Here is a 13,651-nt window from a genome sequence, read left to right on the forward strand (position 1 = left end):
ATCAAACAAACAAACAAAGGCTACCAGTCTGGACTTGGGCAAAAAAAGAAGGTCATTAGCAAAATAATGATGGTGTCAGGAGCCATCTGTCACATGTGCCTAACACGTGCTTGTAATTGATAGGTCTTCAGTCCTCTTGATAAGGTTTTTGTTTTGTTTTGTTTTGTTTTTGAGACAGGGTTTCTCTGTGTAGCCTTGGCTGTCCTGGACTCCCTTTGTAGACCAGGCTGGCCTCGAACTCACAGTGATCAAAGGCATGGCCACTTCACCTGGCCATGCTCTCGATGAGGCTTTGAGGCACAGGCATCCCCATTTTTGAACAGCCTGTTCCTAGTATGTAGAAAGATATACATTGGTTTTACATAGAGTGGCCTGAAGAATTCCCTCACTAATTCTGATAGCGCCTCTGTAAATTCTTCTGCCCTGACTATGAGCCCCGTCCTGTCTATCAGATGAGTAATGGCTGTTTCATTTCCCGCCTTCCAGCCCTTCTACCCTTATCTATCCCTCTGCCCACCTCCCAGGTGTTTTCTACTGCCTGGGGCCTCCAAGGTGATTAGGGATGTGACGGGGTCATCCTTGTCCTCTTCCTAGCCTCCAGGGAAGGTCGTTCTTTCCTTCGTTTTCTTTATATGATTTTTCTGTTCTTTATGGTTTCTTAAAAAATTCTTTTAATTTAGCTGGGCGTGGTAGTGCACGCCTTTAATCCCAGCACTCGGGAGGTAGAGGCAGGCGGATTGCTGTGCGTTCAAGGCCAGCCTGGTCTACAAAGTGAGTCCAGGACAGCCAAGGCTACACAGAAAAACCTTGTCTCAAGAAACCACCCCCCCCAAAAAAACCTATTAATTTGTGTAGTGTATGTCTATCTGTGTGTGTATGTGTGTCTCTGTGTGCCTGTGTGTGTATGTATGCCTGTGTCTGGGTGCGCATGCGTGTGTGCGTGCGTGTGTGTAGGTCACAGGACAACTTGTAGGAGTTGGTCTTCTTTTTCCAGAGGTCTTTAGTACCTTCATTTTGCCAGCTCTACCCTTTGTCTCTTCTCTCTCTCTCTCTCTCTCTCTCTCTGTTTCAATTTGTTTTGTTTTTCAAGACAGGATTTCTTTTTTAAAAATTTATTTATTTTTATTTTATGTGCATTGGTGTTTTGCCTGCATGTATGTCTGTATGAGGGTGTCAGATCTTGGATTATAGACAGTTGTGAGCTGCCATGTGGGTGCTGGGAATTGAACCCGGGTCCTTTGGAAGAGTAGTCAGATGCTCTCAACTGCTGAGCCATCTCTCCAGCCCTCAGGACGGGGTTTCTTTGTGTAGCCTTGGCTGTCCTGTTCTAGAACTCATTCTGTAGACTAGGCTGGTCTTGAAGTCACAGAGAACCGCCTGCCTTTGCCTGAGTGCTGGGATTAGGGGTGTGTGTCACCATGCCCGGTTGCCCTTCGTCTTTTCTCACATAGCATTTAAGTCTGACTACCCTTTAAGTATGACTCTAGCTGCATCCCATTAGATGAGTGTTTGTGCTGCTGGCAGTCAAACCCAGGCCTCCTGCATGTAGTCACTCTCCACCACTAAACTCTATTCTACCCCGTTATCCCCAGTTCTCATAATATAATAGATGAGCTAGCTATGTAGCCCAGGCTAGCCTTGAACTCACAATCTTTGTGCCCCTGCCTCCTAAGTGTTAGAATTGTTAGTACACTTAATCACACTCAGCCTCCCCCAAAAGACTCTACTACGTTGCATTTTCATTATTTTTAGTATAAACTTTCCATAGAGAATTCCTGTTAACTTTGTTTTTTAGATACAAAGTCTCACTATGGAGTTCTGGGGGTCCTGAAACTCACTCTGTAGACCAGGCTGGCCTTGAACTCACAGACATTTGCCTGCCTCTGCTTCCCAAACGCTGGGATTAATGGGATGTGTCTCTTTCCCTGATTCCACAAAGAAATCTTACTTGTACCACTAGTATTTTTTCTTAATAATTTGCTTAATTAAAAAGATATTTATGCCAGGTATGGTGGCGCTGCCTTTAATCCCAGCACTCGGGAGGCAGAGGCAGGTGGATCTCTGTGAGTTCGAGGCCAGCCTGGTTTACAGAGTTAGTCCAGGACAGCCAAGGCTACACAGAGAAACCCTGTCTTGGGAAAAAAAAATATATGTATATATTTATTTATTTATTAGCTAGGTGCAGTGGTGCATGCCTGTGATCCCAGTACTCGGTAAGGCAGAGGGAGGCAAATCTCTGTAAGTTCAAGGCCAGCCTGGTCTACAAAACTGAGTCCACAACAACCAAGGCTACACAGAGAAACCCTATCTCAAAAAATCAATTAAATCAAATAATAATTTAAAAATTTATATATAGATTTTTTTATTAGCCGAGTGTGGTGGTGCATGCCTGTGATTCCAGCACTCGGGAGGTAAAGGCAGGCAATCTCTGTGAGTTCAAGACCAGCTTGGTCTACAGAGAGCTCCAGGACAGCCAGGTCTATTACATAGAGAACCCCTATCTCAAAAACTATATATATATGAGAGTCCGCGCATGTGCCACAGCATGCATTTGTGGAGGTCAGAAGAAAAGTTATGGAAGTTGGGCCTCGGGTGCTGTGTAGGTCCTGGGATCTCACTGAGGTCCCAGGTCTGGTGGCAGACGCCTTTACCTTCATACTGGGCCCTTGCGTTATTTTTGTATGTTCCTTATCTCTAAGTCTATTATTCACATGTACATATAATCAGAACTCTGCTGGGACTTGCTTTATGTCTCACTTGATGCTCTACACACACACACACACACACACACACACACACACACACACACACGGCAAGTGAGTGTTCTACACATGCCAATGATGGCAGGCTTTCTGATCATGTTGCTAAAATATTCAGTACCTTGTTTGTTTGTTTTTGTTTGAGACAAGGTTTCTCTGTGTAGCCTTGGCTGTTCTGGACTCACTCTGGAGACCAGGCTGGCCTCGAAGTCACAGAGATCCGTCTGCCTTTGCCTCCCCGAGTGCTGGGATTAAAGGCGTTTGCCAGCATTCCGTACCTTTAGTGATCTCTATTGGTTTTCTTTGTCTTATCAGTTGTTAAAAAAGAAGTGAGTTATCTGCCAGTGGGATCATGGTTTACATATTTCTCCTTTAAATTGGGTCACCTTTGTTTTCTTTCATATGACATAAAAAACTATCACTCCAGCCTGTGTTTAGAACCTGACCTACCAGGAGTTTTTAGAGTGTGGCAGCCGAAGGAAGTGAACCTCGCATTTGTTTTGTTCTAGACAGGACCTCACTCACTGTGTTAACTCACGCTGGGCTGGGACTTGCTGGTTCCACGACTTAAGCCTTCTGAGTCCCGGTCCTGCCATGGTTAATATGGAAGTAGTCAGACAGCATTGCATTTACGGCTCCCAGCACACTGTGGTTCCTTCCGTCTTAAATCCTTCATCTCGAACTGTGTCCGTGTCCGCTCCAGCTGCCCTCCCTCCTCTATGGATGACAGAACACTCCAGGGTGCTTTACTTGATGCCCCTTCTTTATTTTTTATTTTACATTAAAAAAAAAAAATCAGGATGTGTGTGCGCATGCGCGCACGTACTTTTTTTTTTTTTTTTTTTTTTTTTGGTTTTTCGAGACAGGGTCTTTCTGTATAGCCTCGGCTGTCCTGGAGTCACTTTGTAGACCAGGCTGACCTCAAACTCACAGCAATCCGCCTTCCTCTGCCTCCCGAGTGCTGGGATTAAAGGCGTGCGCCACCACGCCCAGCTACGTACCATCTATAAATGTGAGTGTGGACCGCAATGCATGTGGAGGTCACAGGACAACCTTGGGCGCTGGTGCCCTCCGGGTGGTCATGCTGCGTACTCCAGGCTACCTGGCCCGTGAGCTCCTAGGGAGTCTTCTGTCTCTGCCTCTCATCTCACTGGAGCAGTGCTGGGATTACAGACACACACACCACCTGCGCCTGCGCCTGGTTTTACGCAGATTCTAGAGGTTTGAACTGTGGTCCCCAGCCTTCCTCTCTCCTTTCTGACTGGTTAGTCTGGCTGTGACCCTCCCCAGTCACTGTAGTTGCACGTGGTTATAGCCAGCAGGCAGTTCTGGGTCTTCGGGTCCCTTGATGATTTAGCAGCTCCTGGTAACATTGAGTGCTCTCTCCTCTTTGATTCTAGATCATTCCATTCTTTCTTGTTCCTCAGCCCCCACCCCCATCCCCCGATTCACTGCCACAGCTCTCCAGTCCACACTCACTGATTTCTTCTTGGCAACTACGGAACCCTAACCTCCAAACGTTGGTGTGGACAGTGGGGCTCAGCCCTGGGACCCTGTCTTCTTTCATCTTCACCTCAGTGATCTGACTGGGAAGGGTTCAGAACACCACCCACGTCTGGACCAGCCCCAGGTTATGTCTTAGACATTGCGGGGCCTTGGACCCAGGTGCGTTGGGATTGTCTCATCCACACTGCTCAACCAAACTCCAAACCAGGCACTGGGTTCCTCCTCCTTAACATCCTCACCCTGGAAGGTTTTGGCTGCTCCCTCAGTCACTTGGGCCAGACACTTTGGAGGTGTGCTTTCCAGCGTCACCTGTCTTAAGTTGGGTTACTACTGCTATGATGAAACTCAAGTCGGGGAGAAAAATGTTCCCATATTTGTAGTCCATCTTTGAAAGAAGTCAGGAAAGGAACTCAGACAGGGCAGGAACCTAGGGGCAGGAGCTGATGTAGAGGCCGTGGAGGGGGTGCTGCTTACTGGCTTGCTCCTTATGGCCTGCTCAGCTTGTTTTCTTATAGAACCCAGGACCACCAGCCCAGGGATGGCATCACCCACAGTGGGCCAGGCCTTCCCTATCAATCACTAATTAAGAAAATACCTTACAGCTGGATCTTGTGGACTCACTTTCTCAGTTGAGATTTCCTTCTCTCAGATGACTCTTGCTTGTGTCAAGCTGACATACAACTAGGCAGCCTATCACCTGATCTGATCCATCGGCAGGCCTTGCTTCAAGCACATCCAGCGTTTCCTGTTTCCGCCTCTCTCGTCTCTTGTCGGTGGTCCCTGCCGTTGCTCTCTCTCTTCAGTGTGCTTGTGTTCTTCCTTGTCTGTCCTCTGCCTGGCAGCAGCCGGAGCCATCCCCTTAAGCCGTTGACAAATCACCCCTCTGCCTTAGCACCTTGGTGACTTGGGGACTAATGAGCGGCAGTCTTTCTAGAGAAACCCAAGATGGGGAAAGGAGCTGGCACTCCTGGGACAGTCAGCACATTGGGTGCAGGGCCTGCAGAGGAAAGAGGAGGACATCATAGAAGCACCTCAGCTACATAGCATGGCTGTCAGCAACGTCCAAGGTCTCTGAGCAGGGTGAGGTTGCAGAGGCCAGGAGTTCAAGTCCTAATTCTTTCCTGTTCCTCCAGGTGGAGGTGGGAAAGCAATTTTTAAAAATTTTATTTATTTATTTATTTATTTATTTATTTTTGAGACAAGGTCTCACTTGGCTGGCTTGGACCTCACAATGTAGACCAGGCTGCTCTGGCCTCTGCCTCTCAAGTGTTAGGATTAAAGTCTTCCCCCCCCTCCCCTGAATACCCAGAGCAGCAATTTTTTTGTTTGTTTGTGTTTTGAGACAGGGTTTCTCTGTGTAGCCTTGACTGTCCTGGACTCCATTTGTAGACCAGACTGGCCTCGAACTCACAGTGATCCCCCTGCCTCTGCCTCCCCAGTGCTGGGATTAAAGGCACGTGTCACCACCGCCCCGCAGGAACAGCAATTCTTGAGACCATCACAATCCTTTGTAAGTTTCCATCCCACCCAGGGTCAAGATCAACAGCCCTGTTCTTAGCCTCCCCAGCTGTCTCTGTCTGCCTGTCCAAGAGGTCCTTCGTATACCAGCCTTTCCTCAGATAGCCTTTTCCTTATGGTATGGGATGGGATGGGATGGTACAATGTAATATAACCCAACACAATATATCATAATATAATATAAATGACAGCCTCCTGGACCCTCTCTGTCTCTCCAAACTCTTCATGCCCAGCTCTTTTTCTTGTGTGGTTCCAGTTTCCCTCAAGCCCCTGCCTCATCCTACACAAGCCAGTGCTGGTGCCCTGAAATCTGCTCTGGCCTTCCAAGGGTATCTTCAGTTATGAGACCTAATGCAGGGTAGAGGCAATGCCTATAGCAAATGTGGGGTGTCAGCAGCACTTAGAGATCTCCTCTCAGCTCTGCCTGGCCCAGTGTGCCCCCAGTGTCCCCTCCAGTGTGCCCCCAGTGTCCCTCCAGTGTCTCCCCCAGTGTCCCTCCAGTGTGCCCCCAGTGTCCCTCCAGTGTCCCCCAGTGTCTCCTCCAGTTGCCCCCAGTGTCCCCTCCAGTGTCCCCTCCAGTATTTCCCCCAGTGTCCCCAGTGCCCCCTTCAGTGTCTCCTCTAGTATCCTCCCCCAGTGTCCCCTCCAGTGTTCCCCCTTAAGAGTCCCCCCCGCCCAGTGCCTCACTGTTGTCCTTGCTGAAGTGACTTTTTTCCTTTCAGATTTATTTAGTTTTATGCATATTGGCGTTTCACCTCCATGCATGTCTGTATGAGAATGTTGGGTTTCCTGGAACTGGAGTTACAGACAGCTGTGAGCTGTCATGTGGTTGCTGGGACTTAAACCCAGGTCCCTGGAGGAGCAGCCCGTGCTCTTAACCACTGAGCCATCTTGCCAGTCCCCTGAAGTGACTTTTCCATCACTCAGATGTAGTATCCGAAAACCGTTCCCAGAAGTGCGTTGGTGACTTCAAACATACCAGGCCCTCAACCCAGAACTGGAATGCTCTTTCTCCCACTAAATATTTTTCCTTTCAGAACTGTAACCTCAGAGCTAGCCCACGACCTCAATGCCCAGCACTCAACCTGGTCCAGGCCCAGAAAACTGGCTTTGCACTGCCCTAAGCCAACCTGGCCACTGGCCTTGACTCTCCCACCAGGCTAATGAACATTTGTAACTGCCCACTGCACAGCAGGAGGCAAAGGGCCTGTCTGTAGGACCTGTGACCACTGAGAGCAGAGCCTAGCAGAGCCTACCTTGGAGATATTGCGACAGAGTCTAGTCTAATGCAGTGTAGCCCTGCAGCTCAGAGAGGAGGCTGGCAGTCTCTCCTGTCATCCCGGCTTCCATGGCCTGAAGGCTAGGAAGACAGGGTTCTGCTGACAAGGCTCTACCCTGCATTTCACAGCCCACTTAGCAGGTTGTACCCTGAATGCAAACGAAGCCAGGGGGTCAGGTCTGTCAAAAGCGCCACTCTGCAGCAGCTAAGCGATGGCCACCCTTGCCTTTTGTAGCACAGATACCAGGACCAGGGTGCCCTTATTTGTCTCTGATGGTCTTTGGCTTCTCTAGGCTTGCACCTGCTAGGGCATCCCATAAGAGTGGAGACCTGAGAGAGAGAGAGGGAACCACCTGTGGGTCCCAACTCTGTCAGGTCTGAGAAGGACCCAAGGAGTCTCAGTGTGACTGGGCAACATGTCTCATCCTGTGCGCTGAGAGAAGGCTAGAGCTCTGGTCAGGCACAGCGACCTACACAGGCCAGAACAGGCTTTGGAAGTTCCCTTCTCTTGGAAATGAGGCAGATTGGGAAATCCTCTCCCAGATTCCACCCTGAGTCTGGCTCAGGGGAGACACTGTGACCAGTCCTCAGGACAGCCACACCACCCTGTGTCTGATGTCCTTGACGAAGTTAGGGTCTCCCAAGTGCCAAACGGTTTATTACAGGGGTTTTCATGCGTGGCTACCTCTGGGCTCTTTCTTCCCTTCTCCCTTCCCACCTCTCCACCCTCCCTCCTGCCTCTGAGCACCACCTGCCTCTTCAGCCTGCCTCACCAACCCCTGCTTGACTGTTGCCAGGGAAACCGCCTCCTTGGCAACAAGCCGGCATCCATATGACAAGTACACTGGGGAAGGGAAGGCTTCTGCTTCTTGCTTGGGCTGTTGCAAGCTCTGTTCTAGAGCCCTGATGCACCCCAGCTGGAGATGCGGAAAAGGGGATGTTTGGCCTTCCCTGAGGATCCTCAAGCAACTGCATATTAAGCACTTACTATTTGCCTAACTTTGTGCAAGGCTCTTTATGTACAGCCTCATGTTTATTCATGTGTTGGGCCTGCAAGGCAGATATGATAATTTCCATTTTGTAAATGGGGAAACTGAGGCACAGAGAAACAAAGAGGCTGCCTGCGGCCACAGATAGCAGAGCCAAGAATTGAACCTGGTCACGAGCTGGGCGTGGTGGTGCACACCTTTAATCCCAGCACTCGGGAGGCAGAGGCAGTCGGATTCCTGTGAGTTCAAGGCCAGCCTGTTCTACAAAGCAAGTCCAGAGCAGGCCAAGATAACATAGAGAAACCCTGTCTTAAAAAAAACAACAACAACAACAAAAAAGAATTGAACGTGGTCTTGTCTATCTTCAAATTTTGGTTCTTCTCGCTGTCTTAGAATCTGTGGTTTGGCTTCTGAACTGCCCCACTCCCTTCCCCACACACCTTGTAGGGGACATGTTCTCTCACCAATTGTCATCTGTTGGCACTCTCATTATGCCAAGTCCAGCTCTAGAGTCAGGAGCCCACAGACAAACCAGGCATGGTCCCTGTCCCCACGATAAGCCCAGTCTCCTGGAGCCGTGGATGTGTTTTGCGTGTGCTACCGAGAGCCACCGAGGCTGGGTCCCAGCCTCCCACCCCCAGGGGAAGTTTTCTTGGGGTGTCATGGATTTGCATGGCTGTGGTCAGAGGGGAGACTGGGAGCATGCGTTTCCAAGGGTGTGTGTTTAGGGACTGGTTGGAGTGTAGGTGGCCAGAGAAGGGAGGCTGGCTGAGGGCAGAAATGGAAATGCCAGTCTCGGGAGAGAGAAGCACACAGTGGGCTCTGGATTCCTCCAGCAAGGAAGGCATTTAGGATTGATGGATACGTGATGAGACCCCCTACTGGGTGCTTCTGCCATCTGTGTGCCCGGGGTAGTGAGTAAGAGGAGACCTAGAAGGTGGATGGATTTCTCTCATGAGAATCTCTGAACCAGTGAGTAAGGACAGAGTTAGCAGGGCCTCTGGGTGTCATGCAGGGGGTCCCAGCTGCTGGGGCCCCAGGGTCCTAAGGACCAGCAGGGATGGTAGGAAAGGGTATGTTCTTTTACCAGCCAGGTGCAAGTCTGGGCAGAGCCCACTGCTGGGCTGGGCTGGTAGTCCTTGAGGGGAGTGCTGGGGTACAGACAGAGCTGGCCCTGTACCATCATGGCAGGGGCTCGGGGGACTCAGACTGACAGTTTAAAAAAAAAAAACAAAAAAACCTTTATTTAGTTTTATTTGATGTGCACTGGTATCATACGCCTTGGAACTCAGACTAACAGTTTTAATGGTGTGATGGGGCGAGCTGGGAGGGGGTGGCACGTTCTGCTCTCCCTTTGGGCTTAATGTCTGTTGTCAGGTTAACAAGACAGGAAGGATTGCTCCAGGAACCTGGGGACTGCCCTTCCATGCACCTGCCACTGACCCCTGTGTTCTGTTTCCTGCAGTCTCTACAGCCCCGAGAGACAGAGGTCTACGCCTGCCTCGGGGGAGAGACTGGTAGCCCTGTCTCCAGCCAAAGCCCACCCTCCAAGGTATGCCACAAGGCTTGGGGCCTGGAACCTGGCTCCTGCTTGCCCTGTTTTTGTCTGTTTGTTGGCTTGTTTTGTTTCGTTTTTAGACAGGGTTTCTCTGTGTAGCCTTGACTGGCCTGGACTTGCTTTGTAGACCAGGCTGGCCTGGAACTCACAGAGATCCGCCTGCCTCTGCCTCCCTGAGTCCTGGGATTACAGGGGTGCGTCACCACACCCGGCTCCTCCTCTCCTTCTTTCTGACCCTTCCCTCATCTACGCCATGTGAATGTAATAGACCATAGAATTGGGCTACCTGCCTTTGGATGCCCCCAGTGTCCCTCCCCGATAGCCCCCCCCCCCAGTCCTCTTGAGGTCCTGGAAGGTGAATTCTGGTAGTTAGGCACCCATGTGGCTGTGTGGAAGGGCTCACGTTCCAGAAGATCACGGGGGGGGGGGGAGGGGCTAAGGGAGCCTGGCGAGGCTAGAGGGTGGAGGGCAGGTTTGGAGAGGCATGGTAGAAGAAGAGGTGGCCTTGGGGACAAAGGTCATGTTTCCTGTCAAAATGACTCTCAGTAAGCTATCTGCCTGCTCCTGACCAAAACTAAATCGGTACAAATTCATAGCCAGACATGGTGGCTCATGTCTGTCACATCCCTGCCCCCGGCACTCAGGAGGCTGAGGCAGGAAGATTGTAATGAGTTCAAGGCCAGCCTGGGCTACACAGTGAGTTCAACGCAACAAACAAACAAAAATCGGTTCAAATTTGCTCTTTTCTTATCTAATATTTTCCCCTCTCCCTACCTCCTTCTCTTTTTCTCCTAGGAGAAACTGAATAGGGTTGAGGATGGCAACGAATTCAACATGGTCTATGAAAATCTCTAGGAGAAGTTCTACGGGCCTCGAGCCTTGTCTTGGATCGGAACCCCAGAACCACTTCTCCTGTCTGAGGACCAGGAGTAGGGCCTTCAGGACACCCCATCACCTCACCCGACAGTCAGGGCTCTCCCTACCCTCACCTGGCCTGCTCTCACATTCTGCATCTGAGCCTGAACAGTTAATGTCCCTGGGATTTTCCCCCCCGAGACCAGTCCCTCTATCAGGAAAGCCATTCCTCCCCCTGGCCCCATGGGGGGTCTTCAGTCCCACGGGGCTCTCTTGGACATCACCTCTTTCCCTCTTCAGCCCGCACTACCACCCAGACAGAGCTGTGTCTGTGGCTCTCCTGGCACTGGCCTGAATTTTGGTCCACAGGCAGCCTTGCCCCTAGAAGCACACAGAAGGACCCCTGTGGTATAGGGTAGTCAGGGCTATGCCTGGCCACTGAGCCGCTCAGCTAGCCGAAAGGTTTGTACAAGGTTGGGGGAGGGGGCGCGTGCTGGGTGGAGTTGGAAAATGGTATGGCTAAGGACAGAAGAAACGTGGGCCTCAGAGAATGTCACAAAAACTGGGTGAGTCCGAAGTGGCGATGAGCCAGGGCCCTGGAGCAGGCAACTTCCAAACATTCGTACACAACAGAATCTACGTTCTTATCTGGGGTAAATAAAAGTGGAGGGCGCCTAAACAGGAGCTCCCCTCCCCCCACAAGAACCCGAGCTGCTTTCCCATCAGCCTGTGTGGGCTCAGGCCTCGCTGTGCCTGCCCCCCCTTGGCCCTCCAGGCCTCTGCTCCTCATTCCACCCTTAGACCCAGTCCCCCGAGGGTCCCTCCCCCCCCCAAATCCCCTTCTTGTGGCCCGTCTTAATTTATTTGCTTTTCGCCTGTCATGCCTCCCTTCTGATGGAGACCAGCCTAGCTACCTCCATGCCACCCTCTCCCTACAGCCGGTCAGCTGTGTGGCTTGCCGCTGGGCCTCCCTGGGCAGGTGGGTGGGTCTCTGTGCTAGAGAAACTCAAACCAGCGCGGACAAAATCTCCCCAATGCCTGGCATTCAGTCTTTCTGGCCCTTCAGGAGGTCATTCAAGGACCACCACCCCCCTCCTTTCACCCTCCAGGCAGCCCTGCAATAGGGAAGCCATCTCCTTGGGAGTCAAGGACTGAAGTGCCCTGGAGTGCCGAGCTCCTCTCCTCTTGTACCCCACTTCCCTCCCCCTTAGCCTGCCTTTTCTTGAGCTTTCCCAGAGTCAGTTTAGTTGTAAATCTTCCTCTAATTTCTAGGCTGCTTCAAAAGTTCCTAGGATGCTCTCTTTCCAAAACCCGCAGGAGCCCAGGGAATGTGGAGGTGCCCAGGCAGACACACCTAGCCTTGCCCAAGCACTGCTGAACCTTTACCCCTCAGGCAGTACCTAAAGGCTGGAAAGGAAGGCACAGACTGGCCCCCAGAAGCCTCTGTGTCCTTGGACGGTGGCACCATGGTTTTCTGGGCCCTACCCTCTGAACATCCAACAAGCAAAGCTCCTCATGGGCTGCCGGGCTGAGTGAAGGCCTGTGCTTCTTGAGGCTGGCCTAGCGAATTTCTGGTCTGTGAGGAAGGGAAGCTGCCTGGCACAGAGCTGCCTCCAGGCTCCTGACCCCAGCAGCCTGAGGTCAGTGCTGGGGTGGAAATCCTAGAAAGCCAGTAGGAACTTGGCTGCTGCCTCTCCCACCTCCTGAACCCTAAGGCCAGACTCTGGAATCTCTCTGAGTGGAACTCAGGTTTTTCAGCCCTTTCCAGGGCAGTGAGGAAAGCTTGGTGGGACTTCACACTGTGCCCTAGTTCAGGACCAGCACCCAGATCTCCCAGCAGCCACCCTGTTCCCACTTGCTGCCTCTTCCCTACAAAGCAGCTGAGGGAATCTGGAGAGATGGCTCAGTGGTTAAGAGTGCCGCCTGCTCTTCCAGAGGTCCTGAGTTCAATTCCCAGCAACCACATGGTGGCTCACAACCATCTATAATGAGACCTGGTGCCCTCTTCTGGTGTGCAGGCCTACATGTAGGCAGAACACTGTATACATAATAAATAAATCTTAAAAAAAAAAAAGACATACTTGTCTTGTCCCTTTCCTATGGGAAAACAAAAACAAAAAACTTACATGGTTTATACTTCACTTGGAATAAGATCCCCAGCTCCTTGTTGTGGCCTAAGAGCCCCCCAAAAGACTGACCTATTGTCCCTCTTGGGGACACAGACACAGACACTCACCAGTGGCTGAGTGACTAGGAAAAAGATGAAGGGGGTGGGAGCAGAGGTTACCAAGGGCTCTAATGCTCAAGAAGAGAGTCTGAGTACAAAGGAAGAGGAGGAAGAGGAGAAGGGTTCAGGGTGGGATATAAGAGGGGTTGCCATAGTGCGGAGGGTGGGGGGCATATTTTGGGTCTTCCCAGTAATTAACAAAGAAGAAGGAGCACCCAGTCCCCTGCCTCAGGCCTGAGAGCCTGCAGAGGGCAGCTGATACAAGGCTGAAGGGAGCAGATGGCAGTGATGAAGGAGGAGGAGGAGGGGTCTCTGAATGCCAACCCCTTGGGGACAAGCTCTGAATGGGAAGGGAACAGAGAGGAGAGGCAAGCTGAGTGGCCGTGGGACCTCCCTCAGGACCCAGCTCCACCTCTTAGCATCTCAGACTTGACTGTCACTGCCTGCCTGCCTAAGCAGCAGTCCAGACCACTGAGGCTGTGGTAGTAGAGACAGGTGGGGAGGTCCCTGGGTCCTGCAAAGGGTCGCGGTGAGTGTGTCTTTCCTTGAGATTCAAACTGCTAGGCCAACGGGAAGAGTCTGCAGAGAGAGCAGGCAGGTGTCCTTAGAAAAAAATAGGCACATAACAGTTGTCTAACTTGGTCTTCTTGTGGGACTCCTAACAGTGGGAGCAGGAGCTGTCTCTGACTCTGTTGCCTGCCTTTGGGACCTTCTACCCCCACCCCCACCCCATCACCCCCATTGCCTAGTCCAGCCTTAACAGAAAAAGAGATGCCTCCTCTTATTGCTATTTGATATGGCTGATTAATATCCTTTTCTGAAGGGAAACGGAGGAGGGATGGGTAGGAGAGGAGAGGGTGTGGAGGAAGGGCTGAAAGGAGAGGAAACAGGGCAGGGGGGGGGGTCAGAATGTAAAATAAATAAACTTTTAAAAAAATAGAAGAACCCCTCCCAGGACAC

The 13,651-nt window shown here is 51.2% G+C and overlaps 1 protein-coding gene across 2 annotated transcripts in view; it reads left to right on the plus strand.

The window, feature by feature from the left end:
* The window catches only part of NFAM1 (NFAT activating protein with ITAM motif 1), a 37,626-nt gene extending 25,017 nt beyond the window's left edge, over nt 1–12,609 (plus strand). Inside the window, exons 5-6 of one of the 2 annotated variants that reach the window (XM_084748423.1) lie at nt 9,517–9,603; nt 10,405–12,609. In XM_084748423.1, coding sequence (XP_084604549.1) covers nt 9,517–9,603; nt 10,405–10,464 — 147 coding nt within the window. In that variant the 3' untranslated portion in view covers nt 10,465–12,609. The remainder of the gene's footprint in view (nt 1–9,516; nt 9,604–10,404) is intronic. The other variant, XM_084748422.1, reaches the window with a different exon arrangement.
* The last annotated feature ends 1,042 nt before the right edge of the window (nt 12,610–13,651 follow it).

This window comes from Acomys minous (genome assembly GCF_964271855.1).
Source record: "Acomys minous genome assembly, chromosome: 12".
In the NCBI taxonomy this organism is placed as follows: Eukaryota; Metazoa; Chordata; class Mammalia; order Rodentia; family Muridae; genus Acomys; species Acomys minous.